This window comes from Mytilus edulis, chromosome 12 (genome assembly GCF_963676685.1).
Source record: "Mytilus edulis chromosome 12, xbMytEdul2.2, whole genome shotgun sequence".
Taxonomy (NCBI): domain Eukaryota; kingdom Metazoa; phylum Mollusca; class Bivalvia; order Mytilida; family Mytilidae; genus Mytilus; species Mytilus edulis.
Window position 1 is genome coordinate 65,655,898 of NC_092355.1, and position 26,430 is coordinate 65,682,327.

General features: G+C 32.5%; 1 protein-coding gene across 1 annotated transcript; it reads right to left on the bottom strand.

The window, feature by feature from the left end:
* Positions 1-127: 127 nt before the first annotated feature.
* LOC139498942 (uncharacterized) lies at positions 128-21,728 on the bottom strand. Its single transcript, XM_071287529.1, has 17 exons — positions 21,572-21,728; positions 18,335-19,294; positions 16,809-16,956; positions 16,224-16,307; positions 13,186-13,269; positions 12,417-12,470; positions 12,085-12,138; positions 11,332-11,388; positions 10,620-10,711; positions 8,967-8,997; positions 8,250-8,558; positions 6,410-6,544; positions 3,921-6,049; positions 3,380-3,604; positions 2,515-2,711; positions 1,423-1,644; positions 128-889 (listed from the first exon to the last, which is right to left on the bottom strand). The coding sequence occupies exons 2-17, from the start codon at positions 19,271-19,273 to the stop codon at positions 274-276; spliced, it is 5,376 nt and encodes a 1,791-aa protein (XP_071143630.1). The 5' UTR covers positions 19,274-19,294; positions 21,572-21,728; the 3' UTR covers positions 128-273.
* Between the last annotated feature and the right edge of the window lie 4,702 nt (positions 21,729-26,430).

Genomic DNA, 26,430 nt, shown 5'->3' on the forward strand with positions numbered 1-26,430 from the left:
TTTTTCCACTACTATTTATATAGTTAAAATAATACTTGAAAGGAGATTACATAAACTGGATTGACTGCGTAAAATAAATGAATAAATCTACATTTTTTACGCTATGTACAGACAAAAATGACAGAAGTTATGGAAAAATAAATTCAATTTTACAATGTACAATATAATGTAACATTTCACACAGTGTTTGTATACACTTATATATCTATTGTATCACAAGTTCAAGTTGTATATTATCTGATCTCTAACGTTCTCTTTCAAGGCTGATTTAATTTAAAGATGCTTTGAAACCGATTTTGGTTTCCTTAAAGCAGTTTTTGATTTTTCTAAAGAGCTTTTACTTCCTGGAATAGATTGACCCTCTCTTGAATCGCCTTCTTGTAATGGTAACGTAGACACCTTTTCTTCAAAAAGTGGATAAGTCATTGAATGGCCGCTTGTTTGACTTATTGTTTCGCTATCTTTGTACATGATAAGGTACTCCGGATAACATTGGTTCCTGTCGAACACTACGAAAATCTGTGGATTTTGTAAATCATCAACGCATGAATCGTATAACTTGTGAAACTGACCAGGAATTTCCGGAGGCCGTCGAAGGGAAGGGTCACCTTTTGTGAATTGACCGACAAGAACTTTGGATCTAAACATGATACGATTATCTGAAGATGTATTTGCTTTTGTGTAACTATGACTATATTCGGCATGAACGGCGAAATAGGAACCTTGACCATACATGGTTGCATTGCGACCACTGGTTCTGAAGTCGAAATTATTTGTGCAGATACCATAACAGGTTTCCAGTGAATCAGTACCATGGAATAAATGTCTTTCTCCAATATCACGACTTCTACCATCTTGTTCAACGTCAGCTAACATTAGCTTCTTCTTTCTAAAATATATACACAATTCATATTATAAGAGCGGTACATAATGATATTCCATGAATGCCTTGCACAATCATTATGTTTTACTAACCCAAAGGTTGAAAAATTATATATAGACAGGTCCGCATCTATTTTTCACTAATTTTCTACAATTCTAATTAAATTTAATTAACATTAATATATACTGTTTTTGTTGTTCTAAATATGATTTGTTACAAAAATGAAGCTTTTATCAACATTTTCCTTTTTGTCGTTATACCTAATATTATCCTAAAATATAAACAGTTCACAAAGAACACCGCCAAACCCGCACGACTGCATTGTCAATTGCATGATTTGTAACACACTTTAATTTCAAATCGTTGTTGTATGAAGTATAATTGAAAATGCAAAGTTGTATTATTTTAAACGATGCCCCTCGAATGGTTCGTTCCTAACAAACTAGTAAATAAGAAACGTACATAAAATGTTGCAAAGACAATATACCTTTGCTGATATGTTTTCATAAGCGGTCGTGTTGCTCGTTAATTAAACTTACGTCTCAAATTCACTCCATAATTTACGATTCTGAATTCTATATATTATGCTGAACTCAAACCGAGAACTACTCATTGACTCCTGCAATGAGTTAAACACCTCTCTGTATTCTTCCTCCTTCGTTTCAAGTTCTACGAACTCGAAATCATTAGAATAATCCCAACTGTAGAAATGTGGTGGTTTTGGTGCATTCATTACTGTAGGGAGCGGAATATTTTCTGGACTGAAAAATATAAATGTAGTTGTTTTAAGATAAATAATTTCAAATACTAGTACATTAAATTAATTCATAAAATTGTAATTCATAAACTAGTTGTGTTTGAAGGGAGAGTTATTGAATATTTTTTATTTGTTATATGTTCCGTGGCAAATATTTAATGCATGTTCGGGAAGAGGAAAACAATCAAAAGTTGACAACTTCATACAAAAGAAAAGTTTTTGAATGTTTTGGTTGACAGGGATGTCCCCTTTCAAACGACGAGAGGAGTTTTTAACGACCTTGACTACCAATGAGGGTCTTGCATGGTCAGCCGTCCCTTTTCCAACGGCACGTGGGTGCGCATTTTATATTTCGAACTGCAATGTAGACTTTAGCAAGTGTTTTTCTGCGGAATAATTAAGGTGATGTTATTTTTGAATCCCTGTCAACCTTTTATGTGTTAAAGGGAGATACAAATGCTAGCAAAATTAGTCTGATATGTGATGGACATTTTTCTTTCATAATTATGGCGTTCATAATTTTGTATCATGAGTATTATATTTATTTTAAACTGACAATAACGAAGATGAAAAAAGTAATATATAGATCATCACAAACAGTTTTTTTCTTTTAATGTTCTAATGTCATCATTCTACCTACCAATCATGTATTTCCTATTCATATTGAATACGTGCTTTTTTATGGATGGCTAACATACATTTGAAAGATCATTTTATTTTAAAACAAATGTTCTATCGTCTCTCATTCACTATCAAATTTCCTTAAGGACAAAATTCACTACAACACTGATGATCGGAGTATACATGAAAATAATTTTAAGGACTAACTATTAGTCTTGTGGGAAAGAAACTAAGGACACATTACGCAACTTACAACTTATCCTGTTGCACATCATATCTTGATACAAACAGAGGGCGTCGAATGATATCTCTAACTTTGTCTGTATTAAGGTTAACTTGAATCATTTTGAGGAAGTCTATTTTAAACTTTGATGACAAATTCTCTCTGAAGAATATATATGTCTTCTGTCCTGTGAGATACTTCTTTTCCAGTGTAAACAAAAATGCATCCTAGTAAAAAAATAAAAAAAAGATCGCCTAATTTACCATTCGATTGTACAATAATGATATTTTTCAATGTGACGATACATGTTTATGCACTTTTTTTGGGGTGAAAGATTTGCTTTCCAAACAACAATAATTGTCATTAAAGAAAACATGTGACGTTCATATTCACTCTTTTTACTTATATCAAAGTGTTTTGGAATAAACAAAAGACGTTGCAAAGAAAGGAACCTGCTTTTACAACTAGTTTAGCCATTTTATAGGAAGTAGAGTTATGAGTGCTAATGAGACAACTCTCCATCCAAGTCCATTTTTTTTTAATTTGACCATTATATTCTTCCTTCACATTGATATATAACCAATCGTGCAAATACAATGATAGTAATCAAAGAATAACTCTGGTTTTTGAACATTTGACAAATTCTTAATTCTTAACTCGTTGTAAATATAACTGAATTTGATGTTACTGTCATATAAGTGAGATATTAAGCTTCAAAACCAGGTTCAATCCACCATTTTCTACATTTAACAATGCTTGTACCAAGTCAGGATTATGACAGTTGTTGTCCATTCGTTTGATGTGTTTCGTCATTTGATTTTGCTATTTGATGAGGGACTTTACGATTGAATTTTCCTCGGAGTTCAGTATTTTTGTGAATTTACTTTTTTCTAACCTTTTCGTAATTAACCCATTGACCTTCATCATTTTTCCAGTACCACCTCCAATTTGTAAGGAAGGAGCTAACAACTGGGTCCTTTTCAACAAAAGATGCTGTAGTTAAACGTCGTATCTTACACCGTTCTTCATTAGCTGCTGCCTGACCCTCAACTTCATAGATGATTGCATACATATGGGTAAACCGGATGTGACAACTGTACGTGTTACGGAAGTATCGCAGCTGAAAAAAGGCACATTTTATTTTAATATTTTTACGAGAAATATATATTTTATCAATGGTCTTGCGTTGTATTGTTTGCAAGTGTGTTTCTAAAAGTGTTTCAATAAACTATTTATTGTTTTTGTATAAAATTTACAAATGTGTTATGACTTTATACGCTGTAAGTTTTTAAATAAAAAATAATGTTCTCAGCATGATTAGACTGTAAATTAAAGAGATAACCGTAATATTAATTTATAATAAATAATAAGAATTATTATCAATCGCATATTGCAGTAAAGTATGTAAATATGTGTACACATAATAACTATCTTACTGTTGTTGCTACCAGTTCTTGTAAATTACAGAATGCCTTTTCTATTGGCTCACTTTCTGCCACGGCAAACGATAACCACTTTCCAAACATATTAATTTGCCAAAGGTAGGGCATTCCGCTAGGAATATGATGATATCTGCAATATCTCTTGCATTTGTCTTTTGTGACGAATTCACATATGTTTGTTCTGTCGGATTCACCTTTCACCAAGTAAGCACGTCGCTCTTGATAATACGGTTTAGAAGGATCTACATAGGAAGACCTAAGAGTCGGTGTAATCGATGAGTCTGTAACGTTTGTAGGTAAACTTAGATTGTGTTGTTCCTGTTTAAATGGCGTTGAAGGACTGTCTTTGTCATGAACAGATTCGCTTTGGGGAGATTTGGTTTCGGATACCGGAAGATCTAAGAAATCACCAATGGTAGATTGAAGGATGTTTTTGGATTTTTCCGTTATGTTAAATCGATGATGCAATTTCTTTGTGTCCTTATCATCATCAATAGTCCTGGTTTCAGCATCAAGACCGAACATACTGTCATATGAATTATCATCTATTGATAGAGCAATCGCAAGTTGTTCATTAAGTTCGTCATTGTTACTACTATCAAAGTTCTCTCCAATAGCAAGTTCGTCTTGGCTCAAGGCGGATCGTGTCATATCATCCCGTATTGAACCTGAAGAGTGGCGTCCTTTAAAACCCAAAAGACGATCAACACTAGATACACTTTCATTATCAGTATCAGATTCACCTTGAAGAAGGTCGGAATCCTTCGGTTGCCTTGGTGCGGTTTCTTCAAAATATTCTTTACGATGAAAAATACTGTCAAAGCTATAATCATCTGCATCATCAATATCACCTTCTGGTCCGATTTTAAATGAGTCATGCTGAAGTCCATATTTGAAATCAGTATCTGTTTTATTTTCACGTGTATTAGCATCCACATCATAAGTATCAGGTTCGTCTTGGCTATAATCAGAGCTATTTGAGCGTTCGTCATCATCTATGTCATTTCCTGAAGGCATTTGTATTGCTTGAAATACTAGATCTTCTGGCCACTCATCCATGTGGCATGATTTCAGAACCCATTTATTATGTAAGTCCTCCGTAGAGTGGGATTTATTGAATTTACACGGGTTTGTGCAATCCCCACGTAATTTTTGTGCGCAAAGATGAAGTTGTGGACATCTTTTCTCTGAGTCTACTACCTTGCAGCCACTGGTGTACGTGTAATCAACACACAGTGAAGGTGAAGCACAGTTTAGAATTACTTTAATATCATTTTCGCTGAAATCAGAAATACCGAGTTTATCTTTCAAATGAAGATTGTGATGACTGCTGAAAGTATGCGACAAATGACAATTTGTATCCCGACATATGTCCTTGACAAAGCGCATACAGATATGGAAACCTTGACAGCCCAAATTGTCACACTTCCCTGATGATGTTTTGCTATTCCACTGAGCACAAGTTTGTATATTTGGGTAGTATGGTTGAATGAATAAAATATCTTCTTTATCCCAGAATATATTGAAACTGTTTTTACGCTTTTCAAACCAACCACAAATATTGGCACCCATAGGGAAGAGGTTACACCTTCTCATAAATTCGTCAAATGAACATCCACCACCAAAAGTTCTGATCAAGAATTGCAATACATCTTTTACAGTAACACCTGGTATGTTGACATCGCATATGTCGTCAATGCTAACATCTTCCTCGACATGTTTGTGTTTAGCACTACTGACTTTTTCATGTGCTCTTCGTTGTACATAGTTTTCACTTTGTAACTCTTTAGTATCAGTAGTAGCATCAGACACCATGATTGTGTTCGATTCTTCACGCGTTACATTATCTTCAAACCCAGCTACATGTTTCATAGACAGCTCTTTAAAACTAGAAACGCTCATATCAACTTCAGTGTCTGCATGTCGATACATTTGCAAACGTTGCTCAACAGGAGGATTTCTAAATGGCAAACTATAACGAGTGTTTACATCTTTACTCTCTCTATTATCCGTTAGATTAATTATATCACGTTGAACATTATAACTTTCCTTGGTTTTTCGAGATTTAGATTTCCGGTCTGAAGTCCGTTTTCCATCATTTTCATCAATAGTATTGAAATCTCCTAAAATGATACACCAACAGTGATACATGAATAAAAACCGTTAGTTTTCTCGTTTGAATTGTTTTACATTGTAATTTCGGGGCCTTTTATATCTGACTATTCGGTATGGGCTTTGCTTATATTGAAGTCCGTATGGTGACCTATAGTTGTTAATGTCTGTGTCATTTGGTCTCTTGTAGAGAATTGTCTCATTGGCATCTTCTTTTTTTACCCTTTTTGATTAAAAATGAGTGATATGTTCATATTTATAGAAAATATTTGTCTATCTACTTTAGATGCAGTTGCTATGATCAATTGGTCCTTAGGAAACAGAAATAATTGATGAATATATCTGAAACAGCTGTATTTGGCATAAGTTACCTGCAGTGAAAGATTCGGATTGTCTCTTGGAAGCCCCTCGACCACATACGCTCTTTTTATGGTACTCAAATGCAGCTAAAGCATAGAATTCCTTTGAACAAATTCCACAACGAAAGAAGTCACCCATGTCGTCCACTGAAAAGGAGAAAAGAAATAAATAAAGATACTAGACTTAATATTTAGTATGTTAAATGCAAAGCAATGGCACTGTAATCAGAACGTATTAGATTTTATGTTATAAATATTGATTGATTGTTGGTTGCTTAACGTCCAGTGGCAAAGATTTCATGCATATTCAGGACGAGAACAAGTTCACAAGAAATACAATAGGTAGGTTGATACAATAGAGGCCATCTGGGATGATGGTCGGGGAAATTTGGAGTGCCACTGGAAAATGAGGGTATATTGGATAGGGACAGAAATTTTGCTTGCAACAGTCCACCTACGGACCCCTCAAAGAGTTGTTGCAAGGGTTCTTAACGTGCAAAGAGCGTGGCACTCTCTTTACACGAGGCATCGGATTTAACGTCCCTCTTCTGACCGGACGTGACTGCTAACTTGATACATCCCGCACAGCTAATGTTTTACTGCCGGTCGGGAGAAGACCAAGTGACCATATTTCTATACCCCAGTCACCCTTGGGGTTATAGATAAGTATCAGGACCAAACGACACGAGTAAACAATAAACGCATTGCCATGAATACCATATCTTAAAATACATTGAGGTTCCAGTAAAAAATCAATAACGATACTAGGCTTAAAATTTAGTATGCTAAACGAAAAGCAATTGCGCTGTAATCAGAACGTATTAGACTTGATTTTATCAATAAGTATCGGGGCTAAACGACTTAAATAGATGATAAACGCACTGCCAATAATAATACATCTTAAAATACATTGAGGTTCCTGTAAAATCAAGAATAGAGACGAAATGAATATGACAGGGATCGTAAACACAACCAGGACTGAGCTAATGGGAGTATAATTGTAACAACGAAACAAAACATGACACACAGGTATCTGTAAAGAAACGATTATCGGCTTTTGTGTTTACTATAGAGTTATTATTTCTCTGATCAATCAAAATAAGATTAAAGACTTACTCTAGTTTGCTTTTTCATGACAAGAATGATTGCTTCTCCTATATAGCATTATTTTGTATTTATTAGTTTATGAATTTAATTAATTCTGATTTCTTTGTTTATCATCATGCTCCAATTTTGACATTTGATAGCACATGACTGCAACGAATATCCAATGTGCTTGACATCCATGTATAATTTGAAACCGGCAAAAATATACAAGATATATATATATAATGATTATGGTTCAAATCCGTCTCAAATGAGAGGAACACTACAATAAAATAGATGAACAAGTTAAGTTCAAACAGATATACAAATGCTTATATATAAATACCAAGTAAGCGCAGTCATCTCAACTTCATGATGGGTAATTTTTTTAAATAACGTAGTAAGGAGCCTGTTGTTAAGTTCTTAAAATAAAATTGAGAATGGAAATGGGGAATGCTTGTATGGTTTGTTGGTGTGGTTCATAATTGATTCTCGTTTCTTGTGATTTATTTTATATACATATTTGACAATTGATTTCCTGTTTGAATTAGTGTACACAAATCATTTCAAGGCTCCTTTATAGCTTTTTTCTCGGTGTGAACTATAGAATGTATGTTAAAGGCAGTAATTTGATCTATTATTGTTAACATTTATACATTTTGAGGCCCATTTTAGCTTACTTCTTGGTATGAACCAAGGCTGTACTTTGATCGATTGTCTCATTGGCGCTCATACCATATCTTTTTATCAATACGTATACACTTACCATCTATTTCTTCCTCATCTATTTGTATTGAAACCATCATATCAATATCATTGTCATCTTCTAACGGAAAGTAGGAAAATGTTTTGTCTAAAAATTCTTTTAGAGCCCTAAGAAATAAGTCCTTTGATTTGAAAACAGCAACAGAAATCTTCGTCCAAATAATCAGGCTTCCGAGAGTTTCGTCAATTATCTTTATTTCGGCAGTAGATCTATCTCTGGTTCTTATTGAACGAATCTTGTCGCTGTATTTAACAATTTCCTCCTCTATGTTTCTTGGCAATCCCTTTATAGTTAATGTGGCATTTATATCTGAAATTGAGGCGAACAAAATAGTTATTAATAAATGATACATTATCTATTATAGTGAAACATATGTAAAATCCATAGCAATTCCGCAATATATACTCATTTTTTTCATTAACTTTAAAACCTTTTGAATTAAACAGTCAGAACATTTATTAATTTGACTGCACCATATGTGTTTTCGACATATATATCTTTTATAATGTACAGTGGATAGCGGAACATAAAACTGTAGGATCTTGTATATTTCTTCTTTTCATTCTGTCTTAGAGGTGCTTGTATGAAGCCTGTCTAATATGAATAAACTCGTATCCACACAGGCCCCTACAAACCCCCTTCAAAACCAAGAGGTGATATCATGAGCTCCATAAAAGGTATAAAACATAAAAAAAGAACATAGCTGGGTATAAATACCTTTTTGACGTCTCAAATCCCTGTCTTTTATCTAAAGAAATAGAAATAGAAAAAACAATATAGATAACAGTTAAATAATAACTTTTATAAAATATACTACTATTGGTCAAGATAGAATAAAAATATTTTAGAAACCATGACTATATTGACTGCTTTAGAAATTTTTCATGCAGACGTATGGCAATCTTTGCACTTTACTTCCATATGATTTATTTTACATGATAATGGAATACTCATTTGATAATATGCAGAACAATAGTAATATCTATATACGTTTCGAACTATTGAATGTTTAGATCGATTAAAAAAGGCGTCCTACAAACGCCTAAGTTATTACAAAAATCTAGAAATGTTTATCTTGATAATTCACCTAGAAAAGTCGTTTGCAAGTGCAGTATTGTTAAAAAAAAAGTATGTGTTAATACAATAAAAATTAGTATATATAGTTCTCATAGTAAGACATTTGACATCTGATTTATTCATATACATGGGTTTATTCCGGATTTATTTTTTATATGTCTAGTTTTTAAGTTACTAGTATCATAAAACTATAAGAAGTCTCTAACTCACAATTTTGAGTTATTTGCATTTAGCCAATTTCAGAACTAATAAACATTGAATTGTTATTGTCATATTATAAGCCTATGCTTTGAATAGATGTGCATAATATACTCTTTTCAGCATGACCGTGTACACCTTGTGATTTAGTAAACAGAATATATATTACTAATCGCAGTAACTCATGTAACGTTGGATTCATTATTATTCGTGAGGTACCATTTTTAGCTCACCTGGCCCGAAGGGCCAAGTGAGCTTTTCCCATCACTTTGCGTCCGGCGTCCGTCGTCCTGCGTCCGTCGTCCGTCGTCGTCCTGCGTCCGTCGTCGTTAACTTTTACAAAAATCTTCTCCTCTGAAACTACTGGGCCAAATCAAACCAAACTTGGCCACAATCATCATTGGGGTATCTAGTTTAAAAAATGTGTGGCGTGACCCGGTCAACCAACCAAGATGGCCGCCACGGCTAAAAATAGAACATAGGGGTAAAATGCAGTTTTTGGCTTATAACTCAAAAACCAAAGCATTTAGAGCAAATCTGACATGGGGTTAAAATGTTTATCAGGTCAAGATCTATCTGCCCTGAAATTTTCAGATGAACCGGTCAATCAGTTGTTGGGTTGCTGCCCCTGAATTGGTAATTTTGAAGAAATTTTGCTGTTTTTGGTTATTATCTTGAATATTATTATAGTTAGAGATAAACTGTAAACAGCAATAATGTTCAGCAAAGTAAGATCTACAAATAAGTCAACATGACCAAAATGGTCAGTTGACCCGTTTAGGAGTTATTGCCCTTTATAGTCAATTTTTAACCATTTTTCGTTAATTAAAGTAATCTTTTACAAAAATCTTCTCCTCTGAAACTACTTGGCCAAATTAATCCAAACTTGGCCACAATCATCTTTGGGGTATCTAGTTTTAAAATTTCTTTTGAACAAAGAAACGAAGAATTTAAATGTCAAGGTATTACAAATTGTCTGAAGGAATGCATATTAATGCAAACGTTGCCAAAAATAACGAAATAAACTATTCAACAAAATGCAAGTTTCACTCAATCCACAAAAATTGGTACCATAAATGAATGTACAGTACTAACCATGTGAGATGTTTTATGATGCTTAAATCGTTTGAGAGATTTGAACTCTTCACTGCATTTGCCACAGCGTAATAGATCCCCATCTCCATCGTCTGTATGTAGAAAAAGTTGAAAAGTGTATAGTGACCTACTTCTTAATATTGCTAATATTCATTGATATTGTTAATACAATGTGTGTAAGCTTTTCGTCCTATTGTATATTTAATGTAGGTAAACATGATTGTGTATGTATGGTATTGTACCTTTAGTAATATCCTACTGAAATTAAAAATAGTTAAAACAAATTATAAAAAAAATTGACCAATCTTGAACTAGATGTTTTTAATGGTTTCAGTTTCTTATTCTCGATCAGTTCATGTTTAATTTTTCAATGGAATCAATTAGTTTGAAGCATTTGGGTAATGGATCCCTGTTATTTTCTATGCGTAAAAAGGAAGGATTGGATTCAGTGTCTTAACCAGAAAAAAATTAATAAGAAGACGAACCCCAAAAAACTATACAGTCACACTCGCAGTCACGCCACGTTTTCAAATCTCTTATCATGGGCGAGGATAGCATCGTTGATGTATTCTCTACCACCTGTTGTAAACAATCCACTGACAGTGAAAATATAAAACAAGTAGAAGTGGTATGTTTTCTAATGAGACAGTTATATACTTTAGTTAAAGTGGAGTGAATGCTTTCAACTTGTACAATCATATGCAATACATACCAGTATCTGAGGAGTCTCCTTCAATACTTCTATGATCATGCCCTGACGTATCATCATCTACAATAGCAATATAACCACTCTCTAACTGCATACATTTGTTCTCTATTAATACTTGTAATGTTTTTAAGAGAGTGTCACTTTGTGAATGAACCGCATGTATGTTGTACACTATTTTAACCCTCGTATCTATTATGAGTGTACTTAATGCAACACATATTGACGAAAAAAGTTTAAAAAAAAATGTAATTTATATTCAGTTAAAACTTTTAAATGAAAATGGTAGAAGACATTTAGGTTACAATAAGTCACGCCGAGTAATCGGACTTAGATACACACATGACGTATGTAGACAACAACTGCGCAATTTAGATGTACAAAATACTGAATCCATTTAGAAATAAATATACTACATTATATCAACCTTCCTTTCAGATCTTATAAAGAATATTTTGTTCCTCTTCGCTGGTCACAAATTCTTACATTTAAACCATTAAATCTCAGTTGTGATCATTACTATTATTATAGAAATTTTTAAATCGGCCAATACTTATTCAATTTGATAAAGTTAGAGGTTTTTTATAAGGGGATATTGTTGTAAGTTATTCGACTATTGTCACTTTTACAAATAAATAATAAGAAAACAGAAACAAAATTACGAGTAATTTATCTTAAAACTACATTCTCGAATTGTTGATGGTATTCAATAATTTCTGAATGCATTGCTTTTATTTTGGCCTTGAAATATAACTTTACCTGAACTTTGTTGTTCGTTTTCATCAAATAGGTAGCGGTATGGATTTATTTGATCTGGAATATATAAAAAAATGTTATCAAAAACAAAGCTTAAGCTTTGGAATAAGCAGGGACAAATTGTGTCCCTGGAGTGTTGCAAAAATCTTTAAATCACGAACGGCATGTCGCTCAATGACTTAACCTCTTAGTTACTAGCAGCCATATATCATATTTAACTGTAAACTATTTTTTATTGTCTAAATTTTGTAACTTGCATATTAGAAAGACGGAGCATTAACCATTGTATTTCAGAAATATTTGGCAAAAATATAAACATAGCTAAGTACATATACCTGTCATAATACCAGATTCTACATCAACGAGATTGCGAGTGAAGTCGGAGTTATCTGCAAAATGTAAGAACCACATTATGTCAATGTTATGTGGGTGTGGTAAAAGTAATGGCTTACTAAACATATTATATGATATAAATTATACTCCTCTAACTTTTTTAAGATAAAACAAACGCATTAAGACGATATCATTCAGAAGCAATCCATTTATAACAGGATTAGGATCTATCCAAATTGATGTTATTTCAATAAACCGTAGCATATGTCCTCATCGTGGTAATGAGGTGCCAATATCTTTTTGTGCATTGCATTTTGGATAATAAATGACGAGCAAGAAAATAGCAATTTTATATTCAACGCAAACAATCTCCCACCCTTCCATATTATCGTTTTGGACATTGCTTAATGTTGGATGCGATAATCTCTGTTCATATACGTGTTTGCTTACATTAACGCTGAATCGTATTATAGTGTTTGATATGTTGCAAGTGTCTAGTAGTGCTATTTTCGGTAATTTCATTTCCTTTTACACAAAAGTTTACATGCATAAATATATTGCTTTCAATAGAACTTAGTCACAGTAATAACGACTGACTTCTAACTTCTAACACTAGAAGGTAAAAATGCCAATAACTATGTTGTAATATGTAACAACATATTACCCATGACGTTTTACGCACACAACTGCTTTTAGTTATATAATCTTAATCTTAAGACTAAATAATGTGCTTCTCTTACTCTGACTTCATTGGGTATTCACTATACAAACCTGATCCTGAGAAGTTCCTCTTTATAACGTCCGAAAAACTATCCTTCAAATTCACAAATGACAAGTTGATTCGTCGTGGTAAACCTGTATCGACAAAACAATCAAATAGTTAAAATAAGTGGAATTTTAAATATTAGTGTCTCCACGTATTTTTTGCTTATTTAAAATTGTTTTTCTTTGGGTATTTACATAAATTTCCAATCGTAGTTGTTGCTAAATAACTGTTTAGTTATACTTTTCTTATTTAAAATTACTCATTGAAGAGACACTAGACCTTTATACGAGGCTACAATTATTAGAAGAGCGAAGTCATTATGACCAGAAACTCGAATGCGTTTCTATCTATAAATGTTAATATTTCAAAAGACATTTTCGAAAGCAGCTTGTGCAATGTTACCTTTTTACCAAAGTAACAGTCAAACTAGTATTCTAAATGGAGCAAATATAAATGAAGTCTTTCACAGGTTATATCGGATATGTTCTATATATCGTAACTACAATACCCTTCCCTTTTCATGAATTTTACCTACCGAATTAGACTATTTACCGGATATTTGTAATAACATAAGCATCATGACGGGTGCCACATTTGGAGCAGGATCGCTTACCCTTCCGGAGCACCTGAGATCACCCTTAGTTTTTGGTGGGGTTCGTGTTGCTTAGTCTTTCGATTTCTATGTTGTGTTTTCTGTACTATTACTTGTCTGTTTGTCTTTTTATTTTTAGCCATGGGGTGAGTTTATTTTCGATCTATGATTTTGACTGTCCCTCTGGCATCTTTCTTCCCCTTTTTTGTACTAGAATTCCAAACTAAATCAAGAATTCGATCCTAATATACATGTTCACCATAAGCCGATACCGATACCGGAACCGAAACCAATACCGAAACCAAAAATAGCAGTGAGCTAAAAGGTATATGTTTATTATGTTAATTAACTCAACCTTTTTACTCCATCATATTGTTTGAAATGTTTATACACTAGAAGGAATATAACTTGATTTCATCAATTGACATGGATATATCAACAAAGCAAATTAAATTCTACCATTACAATATACATTAATGCAAGTAATATACAATTTAAGATGCTGACAATTTATTTATTTTGTACATTAATTATTAGGGAGTTATTGTCAAAGGGAAACAACAGCAAATAGTTATATAATAGGTGCAATATCGTTCAGACTATGTTTATAAAGAAAACCTTTTAATTAATACATTGTCCTTTTATTATGGAATGTTCTGCATAAACTCTTCTTGTACGAATCTTTTCATTGGCTAATTTGCTTTGATCGTGGATTATTGCATTTTGATTGCGTAGCTGCCTTAAAGTTTATGATGTTGCTAAAAGATGTTCAGACGGATGTATGGTATTACCCAGTTTGTGGACCGATTGCGACCATATTAAAATGATTGGGACTCGAAAGTCTTTTCTATATCAAATGAATTTGGGAACTTTTCAAAATAACAACATCAGTCTTTGCATTTCCATTTGCCTTTTTTTGTAGTTTAAAAAAAACCTGTGAATGTAACGAAGATAATGAAAGACCTTTTGTAATTATTTTTTTTTAATATGTTTTTGTTGTTCTCATTTGTGGTGCTATCAGCATCAAATTTAACATTCCTTTTCTCTGAAACCCAAACGAAACCAAAAAGATAGTTCTTATTTTATATCAATACTATTTGAAAGTCGAATATATTATATAAAATACATATAAGCAAAACTGCACATCACATTTTAGATATGTTTGATATAGCTTTTATATTATTTCATGTATTATATCCGATACTTGTGCTGGAATCAAACAGTCCTTTTTTGGATGCGAACAATCAACCAGACCTTTCAACAAAGTTATATATCGAACGCGCCAGGTAGCATTTATGTTTCAACACGAATTTGATAAAATCACACTAGTAGTCTGAACGATATTGCACCTATTGTAGAATGTATGTACTGTTCGTTTTCTCTCAATCAAATTATGACTTTTGAAGAGCGGATACTGTTGCCTTTACCTTTCCCTTTAATTAAACTTGTTTCATGAATAATGTACATCATACATAAATTTGTGTCCCCATCTTTTATTGACATAATTTGCATTAGTGTATTTAATACTCTTTCAATTTAACTTTACTTTTTTGATATGTTAATTTTAATTGTTGAATTGAAGTTACATATCATCTAGTGTATTCTAATCTCAAACATTATAATGGATTAAAAGGATTGAGTAAATCAAACATTATAAACATTTACCATTTATCTCAGTACTTATGTTAGGTATCGGTATCGGTTTCGGATTCGATATCGGTTTCGGTATCGGTTTCGGTATCGGCTTTATGCATATGGTGAACATGTATATAAGGAAAAACAAAACAAGACATCACATAGATTTCTGCTCTATGGATGGTATAAAATGTAATGTAAGTCATATATTATGACGGTATGCGTCTATTGTAAAACAAATAGCAATGCTTATATTCTTTATAATAAATATAGAAAGGTTTAAAAAATTGCGTTTAAGGTAATCAATAGGACACATTGCTTATTAAAACCTTGCGAACACGATATGTTAAAAAACAGAAGAGACTCCTGCACTTGGACAAGAAAATGGAAAGGTGGTATATTTTACATGCAGTGTAAACATAATCTAAAACTTATCATTACTAAAATGTAAAATAATCTTTAACACTAAGGTAAATTCAAAACAGAAAGTCCTTTTATGAAATTCCAAAATTAACAATCCCAACAACATCTAACGAATAAAAAAACAACTGTCATATTCCTGATCTGGTACAAACATTTCCTTTTGTAGACAACGAGGATCGAATCCTGGTTATATATCTAGATAAATCTCACGCCTGTATTGCAGTCGCATAGCACTCTATTATATTGACAACAATACAAATCAGTTTGAAAAACACTAAGATAACGGCATGAAGATAAAACCAATACTGTGTCAATGGGATGTCATCGCCAGCCACTGCAAAATATTTCAATGCGTCCATCACAATTAAACATGCGATATGAAAACATAGATACCTTTTAAAGAATTGACAATGGACGACACGATCGTTGTTGTCGACTCTTCTGCTGTTAATGTAGCCTTTACCTGAACCTCATTACCTGCAAATATACAGTTGAAAAATATATATAGCAATCGATCAATAGCAAAATATAATGCCATTTACATTATTTGCAAAATAACAAAAGCGTCTAAAATCATAAAAAAAACAGCCAAATACAAAACAGAAAAAAATCAGTTTTAATTAGAAAAGTGAGTAGATATTTATATTTGGGTAAACAAATAAAACCAGACAACATAACTGACAAAAAAAACCTTGAACCGTTCATAAAACACTACAAAAAAAATTAATGGAGAGTAAGGAAACTACCAACAACATATGTTAACTGAGAAGTTCGTGAAATATAAACAGTACCTGCTTTACTAATTCAACCCGTCATATTGCTCATTTCGGATACAATTATGTGGCGATACAAGAACATTTAAAGAGTTAAAATAACCTGATTGTAGCCATGGAATGTTAAACGTATCAAATAGTATAAGAATATTCAATATTTTGTTCTACATGTTTGAGTTTTATCTCAGTTATAGCAGTACATTACTTTTAAGCTCATTCCATGATCGTTTTTCATACGTAAATTGTCTAAACGTTCTGTTCATTTCTCTTATTTCCCTCTTGAATTCAGTTTGCATGTTGCTCACAACTTGGTCAATATGATCCAAACGTTGTTCATGTTGTCCTTGTATGTTCTTAAATATAAAGTATTATATATTATAAGTGCTACATGTTTTGAATTTAAATAAGCTACAAATGTGACCAAATTGTCTTCATGTCTTTAAAATTAGATGATTTTGATTTTTTTAATCTGAGATGACACTAGTGTAACGATGTTATTAATTGTGACTACAATGTACTATATGTGTACAACTTACATAGTGTGTTATGATGTCAATTGCACCTTTTTTGATAGTTTTGGGATAGACGTGTATTTTTGATTATTGTATAATTTTTCATTCTGTGCTTATTTTGTAGAAGTATCCTTATTTTATATATAATTTCACCAACTTGATTTAACATGATATTAAATCATACCCAAAAAGGTTCAAACATGTCCAAATGAACTTATCATAGATACAAGGATTAAATTGCATTTACGTCAGACGCGCATTTCGTCTACAACAAAAAACATCAGTGACGCTCGAATCCAAAGAAGTAAAAAAGGCCGAATAAATAACGAAGTTGAAAAGCACTGAGGACCAAAATTCATAAAGGTTTTACAGCTAAGGTAATTTATTCCTGAGGTATAAAATCCTAAGTATTTCAAGAATTCAAATGTTTTGTAAGCATTTAATTTATGAATATGACCGTATCGATGATAAATCATGTCAGCACAGTAGTGCTGACTACGGGCCTGGTGATACCCTCGGAGAATTAAAACTCCACAAGCAGTGTCATGGAACCAAATAAACTTATCAAAGATACCAGGATTAAATTTTGTATTTACGTCAGACGCGCGTTTCATCTCCAAAAGAACAAAAACAAGTTAACAATTCATGATTTCGATATGAGGAGTACCCAAATCAAACATGCATAAATTTACGTCCGTAAAGTAAAAAAGGAATGATAGTTCTGTTTTAGACCTTCAAATATTTAGCACAATTGACAATATAGACCTTGCTTACATTCATCAAAATACAAATTGTTACGTGAATAAAAAGAACTTTTAGGATATCGTATTGCTATGTGTGCTCCATGGTTGCAATTTGTATACTCGATGCAATGATGGTATCGTGGCTACAGGGTGAAAACAAGACATAGCGGGTACTAGTAGTGTACACAAATTGTTTTGGTTAATTTGGCAAAGGTTTTCAATAAAAAAAAACAATTAAATGTTACATTCTTAGTAATATTACTAATAATGTTTTACAAAAATTATACAAAAACATTAAAGAATTTATCGAACCTTACTAGGTTATAGCAACTCGACAACACTGTTCAAACTGATCAATCAATGAACTAGCGTAATCCTGTTACTTTTATTAATGTAAACCTGTTAATCAGTCCTCTGGTAATCGAAGAAACCGTTATTATTAAAAACAAAATATAGTGTAAAGCAATGGAACTCACGTTATTGGTTTGCAATGCTTGTATTGTTAACTCCAGTTTCTCAGTGGAGAAATCCAAATAAGGACTGCCAACATTTGACAATTCATTTTGAACTTCTTTTCTCTGGCCATATACATCTGCTATGAGTAAAACAGCTTTTTCAATAGCTGACCAAATCTTTGCAAATTCACACGTTTTTACTTGGAAATCGGTAGGGTGCGCAAACCGATTCCGAAACTGTCGTAATAACTCTATTGCTTCAATGACATCACAGAAAGTTGACATAAGCTTATATGCAAGGTCTGGATCAAGCTGACTGACCATTATTCCACGTTTTGCTGTAAATGAAGACGGGTACAGTGGTGTTGTAGTCGACACAAACAGACAATTCCAGTTATATTCAGTTAAGCTTAATGACTTTGGTCCTGGAACTTTTCCATTTTCACATGATGGACATGATATATACGTTTTCCACATGTGATATATCTTGTGTTTGTTGGCATTTAAAAACTGTTCTAAAGTTAAACCTTTTGCTTCAAGGCAATGCTGCCAAAACAGGTCCTGACAGCAATGTAAAAGAACTTTTGTTAGCAAACTGAAATCTAAATCGCTTGGACTGACGTTTGATTTTGCAAAATTGCAGCATTTACGAGATGGTTTCGATATGTGACCAGCAATACGACTAGAACTATCTATTTCAAAAAGAACTCCATAATCCTTTGTAGTAAGAACTTGTTGATTTGGCAAAATGTCGATAGGACCACATTGGCAGCATTTGTACTTAGTATAACATAAATGGTAAAGTTCATGCCCATACTTATTAAGTAGTTGTGTAAACGATAAAGTTAGATTTGTAAGATGGTGGTCAATTAATTGCCTTTGAATGACAGTGATATGTTTGTGAATTACGATTAGAATTCGGATAATATTAATTTCCTCTTTCATTTGATTTGTTGTCATTGTGCACCTTTAGTTGAATTTCTGAAGAAAAGAACTAACAATATGAAATATTTAAAAAGATTATTATAAATACAGTGGTAACTAAAGGGTATTATAGAATATCCACTTAACTGTTCGAAGCTAGCCATCTTGTTTATGTGTTGTCGTTTGTTGAAAGCTCTGGTAAAGAGTTGTGTAACTGACATTCATACCAATTGTTCTTAGTGTTATAACAAATAAAATATATCATGTTTAGAATGAAATTCAAAACAGTGTGGCTGTGGCCATTGATTGACACATTAAATTCATCCATTGACTGGGACAATTTACGTGAACGTTTCTCTGTAGCGACCACTGTTCACGACGTACCTACGATAGACATTTAAACTGTGGGGTCACCAAAGGGTTTCTTAACGCCTTTAATTATAAAATAATTCGAAAAAATAATCAGAAATAATCTTTATGTTTTGATTTATATAATTGATATAAATCAAAACATCGTGTTATTTCTGATTAATTTTTCGAATTACTTTATTAAGGTGTTGAGAACCTTTGGTGACCCCATAGTTTAAGTGTCTTTAAAAAGTACATAGTGAGCAGTGGTCATTGCATACAAACGTTCACCTAAATTGTCCCAGTCAATGGATGAATTTAATGTGTATTTCTGACAAAAAAATAGGAACATGTCATTCAGTGCCATGGTTTTTTGCTGTATACCATATTTGTTTTTCGTTTGTTATTACAAATGAAATACTATTAGCTCGTTAGTTTTCTCGTTTGTTTGTTTTGCATTTGTTAATTCATGCCATTCTATTGTTTGTTGTGTAACATAGGCTAAGTATAGTGATATACAATATTTAACTTCTATGTCATTTGGCTTCTGGTGGAGAGTTGTTTCAAACCTCCATCTTCTTGTTTTAAATAAAGGCAACAGTAGTATACCGCTGTTCAAAACTCATAAATCATATTAAAACCCAAATATTTCTTTTAATTGTCATACATTTATCAGTATTTGAAACTTTCACGTTTGATCGGAAATCACTTGCACATGCTCTTTTTCCAATTGGTAATAAAGGAAGGTGATTTATTCATGTTGTGTTTGCAAATGAAACAACCATAAATTAATAACGTTATTTAATTCTTGCTCGCTTTATTGAAATTGTACTGTGTATAACAAATGTCTCAAACATTTCGGTTTAACTATTTATTGAATACAAAATATATACATCATAATGTATTTATAATATTATTATATCTAAAATTCTGATAATAATGAGCAGTAGCTAGGTAGAAAAATATCATAGTCACGGAGACAGCAAACCAACGACAATCAACATCGATATACCTCACGATCGCGATTGACAAATACTGTTTTGAACAATACACAGATGTGTATGCCGTATTTAAGTCAGTATATTTCTCACGTATGTATAAATGTACTAACAAATTATAAATGACACTAAAAAAATGTATTAACATGTACATAATTTTCAGCTACTTTTATGCAAAGTTCACATGATTTTCTTGTGTTCTAGAAATAAACAAATGAAAAGTTAAACTTAATACTACGCGAGCATTCAATACTCCTCCCTTTTTCGTGACTGCATGAATAAGTAAGTATTAACCCCTTCATTAAAAGGCAAACCAATCAACCTGAGTCCATCTATATCAACTCCTTCATTAGAAGGTAAACATATATGCCTTAATCTATCGCTCCAAATTTAACGCAGATGTTGGAATAATCTTAATATAGCAATGCAGATTGCTAATGTCAGATGAATATAAACCGTCTTAATAATCTTTATTCCGGAAGCTTAAGAACCATGTGTGAAGGTTATGAGACGAAGATTTTTCATTATGTATTCAATTATTTTGTGTAGTCCTGAATGTGTTATCTCAAATGTATACTATTCATATATTAAATAAATAATACAATTGTGTGTACATTTGAATTATGTTAAACACTAATCTGTGTTACCGTGTTTAATTCAATCGATAACTGACAATACATTTTCTGTTTGCAACGTATTTACTATGTTTACAACAATAAAGTTTTGAAATAGTTCATTGTTTATGTCTGACATGGAACAAAACGTAGACTATATTCGCATTGCTACCATAAAGCCATTAAACACAAATCAAGATAAATATGTTGATCATATATGTTGAAGCTTGTTCAATTTATCATTGGTCAATAATCATATATAGCTTATTATTTTGACCTTTTATATATAATGAATATATTACTACGCAATTTAGTAACGGGTACTTCTTGAACGATTCACAAAATAACTGAAATCCAAGAGCCAGTCAACTTACCTTGATTAAAATAAAATATCCATTTAATAGGTGTATTAGGTAATTATGATAGTCAATCGATTTATGCTCAACTGCATTTATTTCAATAGAGTGTATGCACTTATTATCTGGCTATTAATAACTTCCTTCTACGTGTAACTATATCTATATTAAAGTTACACAGAATGTCTATATAGATCATGTTTATTAGTGCGGAAACAAGGCATGATATGTAACATGTGTAATAAGTTTTTGAAAAAGGTAACTTTAAATGGCCTCAAAATTTAAAAATGTTAATAGAAAATATATGTGCACTGTTTATATTGTTACGATTTCGCCCTTTAAGGTGGTATGGGTGTCTTCCTCCATCTTGGATTGTAAAAAACAGAGAACCAAAGGTCCATATTTTCTATCAAGTTAGCAAAATAGGATGCAGGAATGCAGATATTTAATGTGATTTTTATTTAAAAGAACCAATTTATAAGAATATAACTTACAAATATTAATATTTTAGCAAATGTTGATTAGTTTTGGTTGTTTTTATTTTTTTTTAAATTGGCATTTCAAGAGGAGGTAACTCTAAAACAGTGCATTTTCTGAAGGATTCTACATGAAATTTTCCTATTTTGTATTTTAGCCGGAAAAAACGTACGGTGACCCTATCTTTTCTTTTGATATTCTCAAAGCATTGTCTGAAAGCTATCTTTTCCTTAAGTATTTAACAATTCTATCATTTTGTTTAGTTTCTAATCACAAAAGGGTGTTTTTTCCTGTATAATCCATACAAAATGTGTTATTTTGTCACGTCCTGTAGCTTGAGAAAATGCACGGTGACCTATCATTTTTATTATATTTTTCAACATATATTAATAGATACTACGTTTTGGCAAAGTATGAACAAATTCTATCATTTTTATTTTAGACTCCCATACCACCTTAAGTAAGTACCATTGAATAAAGAGGCTCAATCGAACATAATTTGCATGAATCCTTTTAGTTGGTATATGGTTGAAATAATAAGTCAGGTATAAAGTTCAGATGCATTTTATGTAACGTCTATATATATAATCAAACACGTACAAATCATCATAAAAAATACATTTATATTTATATACAATGTGCCGTAATCATCTATAATATTTATCTCTGCTAAAGTGAAAGTAGATTTCCAGAAAACCTCTCTCATAGTATCGTATCGATAGAAAGTTGACTAAATGGAACGACAGCTGACGGGACTTTCCCGTAGGTCGAATGTCGTCTTCTTCAAAACAAACAATTGTCATGTGTAAGGAGGTTTAGATTTTTGTTTTCAAACATAAATATCCCGCATACAATAGTGTCACAAAATAAGAACGGCTAAATTCCGACTCCTCAGGCGGTAAGAATAAATCTAAATTTCGTTTCGCCAACCTTATATTAATAATTTTCTGGTCAATTGATAAACCAATCAAAACGTTTGTTATGTTCACAGGCAATCTCGTGTAATAGACCGCCAATACACAATAAAATATGGCTCCTCTCGTAAATAAACTATTGCACTGCTGGGATGTGTTGATGATTACGACTAAAACACAAGTTATTACATTAAGAAAGTAAATAATTTTCTAAGGTAAACACATTACCAAATAAAAATTTAACATCCTGTCTCATTTTATACCAAATATATCTCTGTTTAATGTTTGATAGAGTCTTTCTTACACCAAGATGACCACCGGTCACTGTGTTATGAACTGGGTTCAACATGAACCTTTTAAAATTAGCTGGAAGAACAAAATATAGATCATATTTCCTATATAGCTTTCCCTATATAAGATTCCATTGATAAGACTTAAAGAATTTAATCTTGACCAATACAATTTTATTTCTGGACTCATATGGGATACATCTGCCCATATGGGTTTAACTTCATCTATTTTCCATTGGATAATTATACTGATTACATTATCAGATAATTGAGATTCTGAAACATTTTCAAAATTAATCTTTTGAACTGAGTCGTATTTCTCATTTTGACTGCAACACTAATCCTTAGATATGGTACAAACTCTTACTATCTTAGACTGAACAGGGATTATATCAGGGTTTTTATCTGGACCCTTACTTTTAAATTCTTTATGAATTACAGGACTTTTTACTTTGTGGCACATTTCGTCACTTGTCATATTGGCCTATCTTCATTTATACAGCTAATACTAGTTGTTGTAACTGATTGTTTGCCACTAACATCATAAACATTTCTGCAAGATCCACTAACAGTGACATTATCATTACATTTTTCAACCGTTAAAACGTTTTTATGAGTTGAACATGTTGGAACTACTGTAATTCATAATTTATTTTTGCTCTAGCACAGTGAGAACATTCTTTATTATAGCAAGGACGTCGACTTAAGGCGTTTGCATTATTATAGGAACTTCAAGCTCTGTGCTCAATTTTAAAATCATAAGATGCTAGGACCTCGAACCAACGAGCTAACTGACCTTCTGGATCTTAAAATTAAACAACTAACTTAATGCACCATGGTCACGTCATACCTTGAAGTATTTACCATATAAATAATGGTGAAAATGTTAAATAGAGGCAACTACAGCTAGTAGCTCTCTTCTGGTAACACAATATTTTCTCTCAGACCTACTGAAAGTTTTACTAAAGTAACAAATTACCTTTTCTTCTCCATCTTGGAGTTGGGAGAGCACTGCTCTAGGTTAGGGGGGTGACAAAATTCTGACTTTAAATCGACGGTTTTGAAAAACTGAGAGCCTTAGAGTATCTCCCTCATGCAAACCTCTGATCTCTTCTCCAGAATTTGTAATATTTTACGTTTCTTCTAGTTTATTAGGTTCTCAATAGTTGTATTTCATTTTCTTTTTACCTCGAACATTACTGTAGAGACATGTATTGTCGAAATACACTTATGGGGCACTAAAATTGATGCCATACATGTTATTTTTACAAATGGGTCGCTACAACTGCTATGGAATGTAAGTCCCCAATTGTATATACACCTCAGTATCCAATACGTTAGTGGAAAATATTAGCAAGCAAAATCAAGGGAATTGTGCAAATGGTGATACAAGCATGAAAATTAGCACGAAGCATCATTATTAAATACATTTTAAGAAAAAACTGCTGGCCATAAGAAAATTTGATTTATTCAAGTAGGCCACCACCTTTTCTAAAATGGCTGATTTTTTCCAGATTGAAATTTTTATTTTTCTTGAAAACGTTTTCTTTGACCTTCTCTGAGTAAAAAACATAACCAGGTTTGGTGGATACTTCTTAACATGTGACGTTTATACTAGAAATAAATATTTAACATGTTCCTGGTTTGCGCATGCGTGACAATGTTTACAAAATTCACACGCAAACATTTGAATTATTTATTACTTGCTTAGAGGATTTGAATTTTTAATGATGTTATGAATTTGTTTGATGACATTTTTTAAGGTTATGATACACATGCGTTTACCAATTTCGCGCCTGCGCAAACTATTTATTAATAAAGAACGAATTACACGCACTGCATGGGCACAATGATGGAAATCGTAGTTCATCTAACAGATGAGGATTTGAATTTCTTAAACATCTTGTTTGGCGTATTTAATTATAATCCTTGTGCCTTTGATGACTTGTTTACACAACTGGGTCGATGCCACTCGGGTATCACCAGCTCAGTAGTCAGCACTTCAGTGTTGACATGAACATCAATGATATGGTCATTTAAATAAATTTCCCTTTTACAAAACTTTACAAAAAGATTTTCTTATCCCAGGAGTAGTTACCTTAGCCGTATTTGGGACAACTTTTTGGAATCTTGGTTCCTCAATGCTTGTGTAACTTTTATGGCTGTTTTGATATGAGCGTCACTGATTAGTCAGATGCTTTTCATGTATGTTCAAATGTAATTAGGAATAGACACGCGCATCAGATAACTGCATAATTATGTGGTTTGCTTCAATTGATGATGCGTTATGAAATAGTTAACACTGAACATATAGTTCATGACTCTGTGACGTTCAAGTATGACTGTGATCAACAGGTGTAAGGACAGAGAGTCATATCGACCACAGTTTAATTTCTGGCGTTCAATTATGAATAAAAAACTTCATGTTCCTTCTGTAGTACGTTCAATTCACGAGTCAGATATCGTTATTTACAAACAATCCATATCAAGCATGATACCAATGTTGGTCTTGATCGTATAAATCATGCTCGATGGTTATCCATCAATCTCCAAGATATGGCTTTTCTTCAACAACATCACCGACACGTGGCAATGCAATTTGCAAATGGTTATTTTTACTGTACGTATGACCAGCAAGTTGATTTCTTATATTACAATTGATCAGACACAAAAATATAATAATAAGTCGTGAACGGCGATGTTGGTACCATACGTTTAATCGCAGATCCCTTCGAGACGAAAGATGGTAGCTGGACCATAAGTCAGTAGCCTGGTAGATGAATTTGAAAGATTTAGTGGTTTGAGTCATTCTACAACAAAAGAACGACGTCATGAAGACTACGAAAACACAAAAGGATTTCTTCGAAAAACTTTAAAGGCTTTCTAAAGTGATGAACAAGTTTGATAATTCCTTTCTAGATGTTCGTCAGATTTGTAAAACAAAATACTATTTTAAGGAAATTGTTGATTCAGAAGTAGGTAAGATATGTATATAAACTCCAAGATATTGGGTCCAAACAGCACGATCTTTTAAAGCCAATGCAAAACGAAAGACAATCTGCTTTTTTTAACCAGATGAAAAAAAACCATTTCCATATAAGAGCCGTAAAATAAAACCGGAAACTACTATGTCAAAAAACAAAGCTAGAGAACCTGAACACTGATTGCAATCTCTTTTCTAGATTTGTTATTTCTG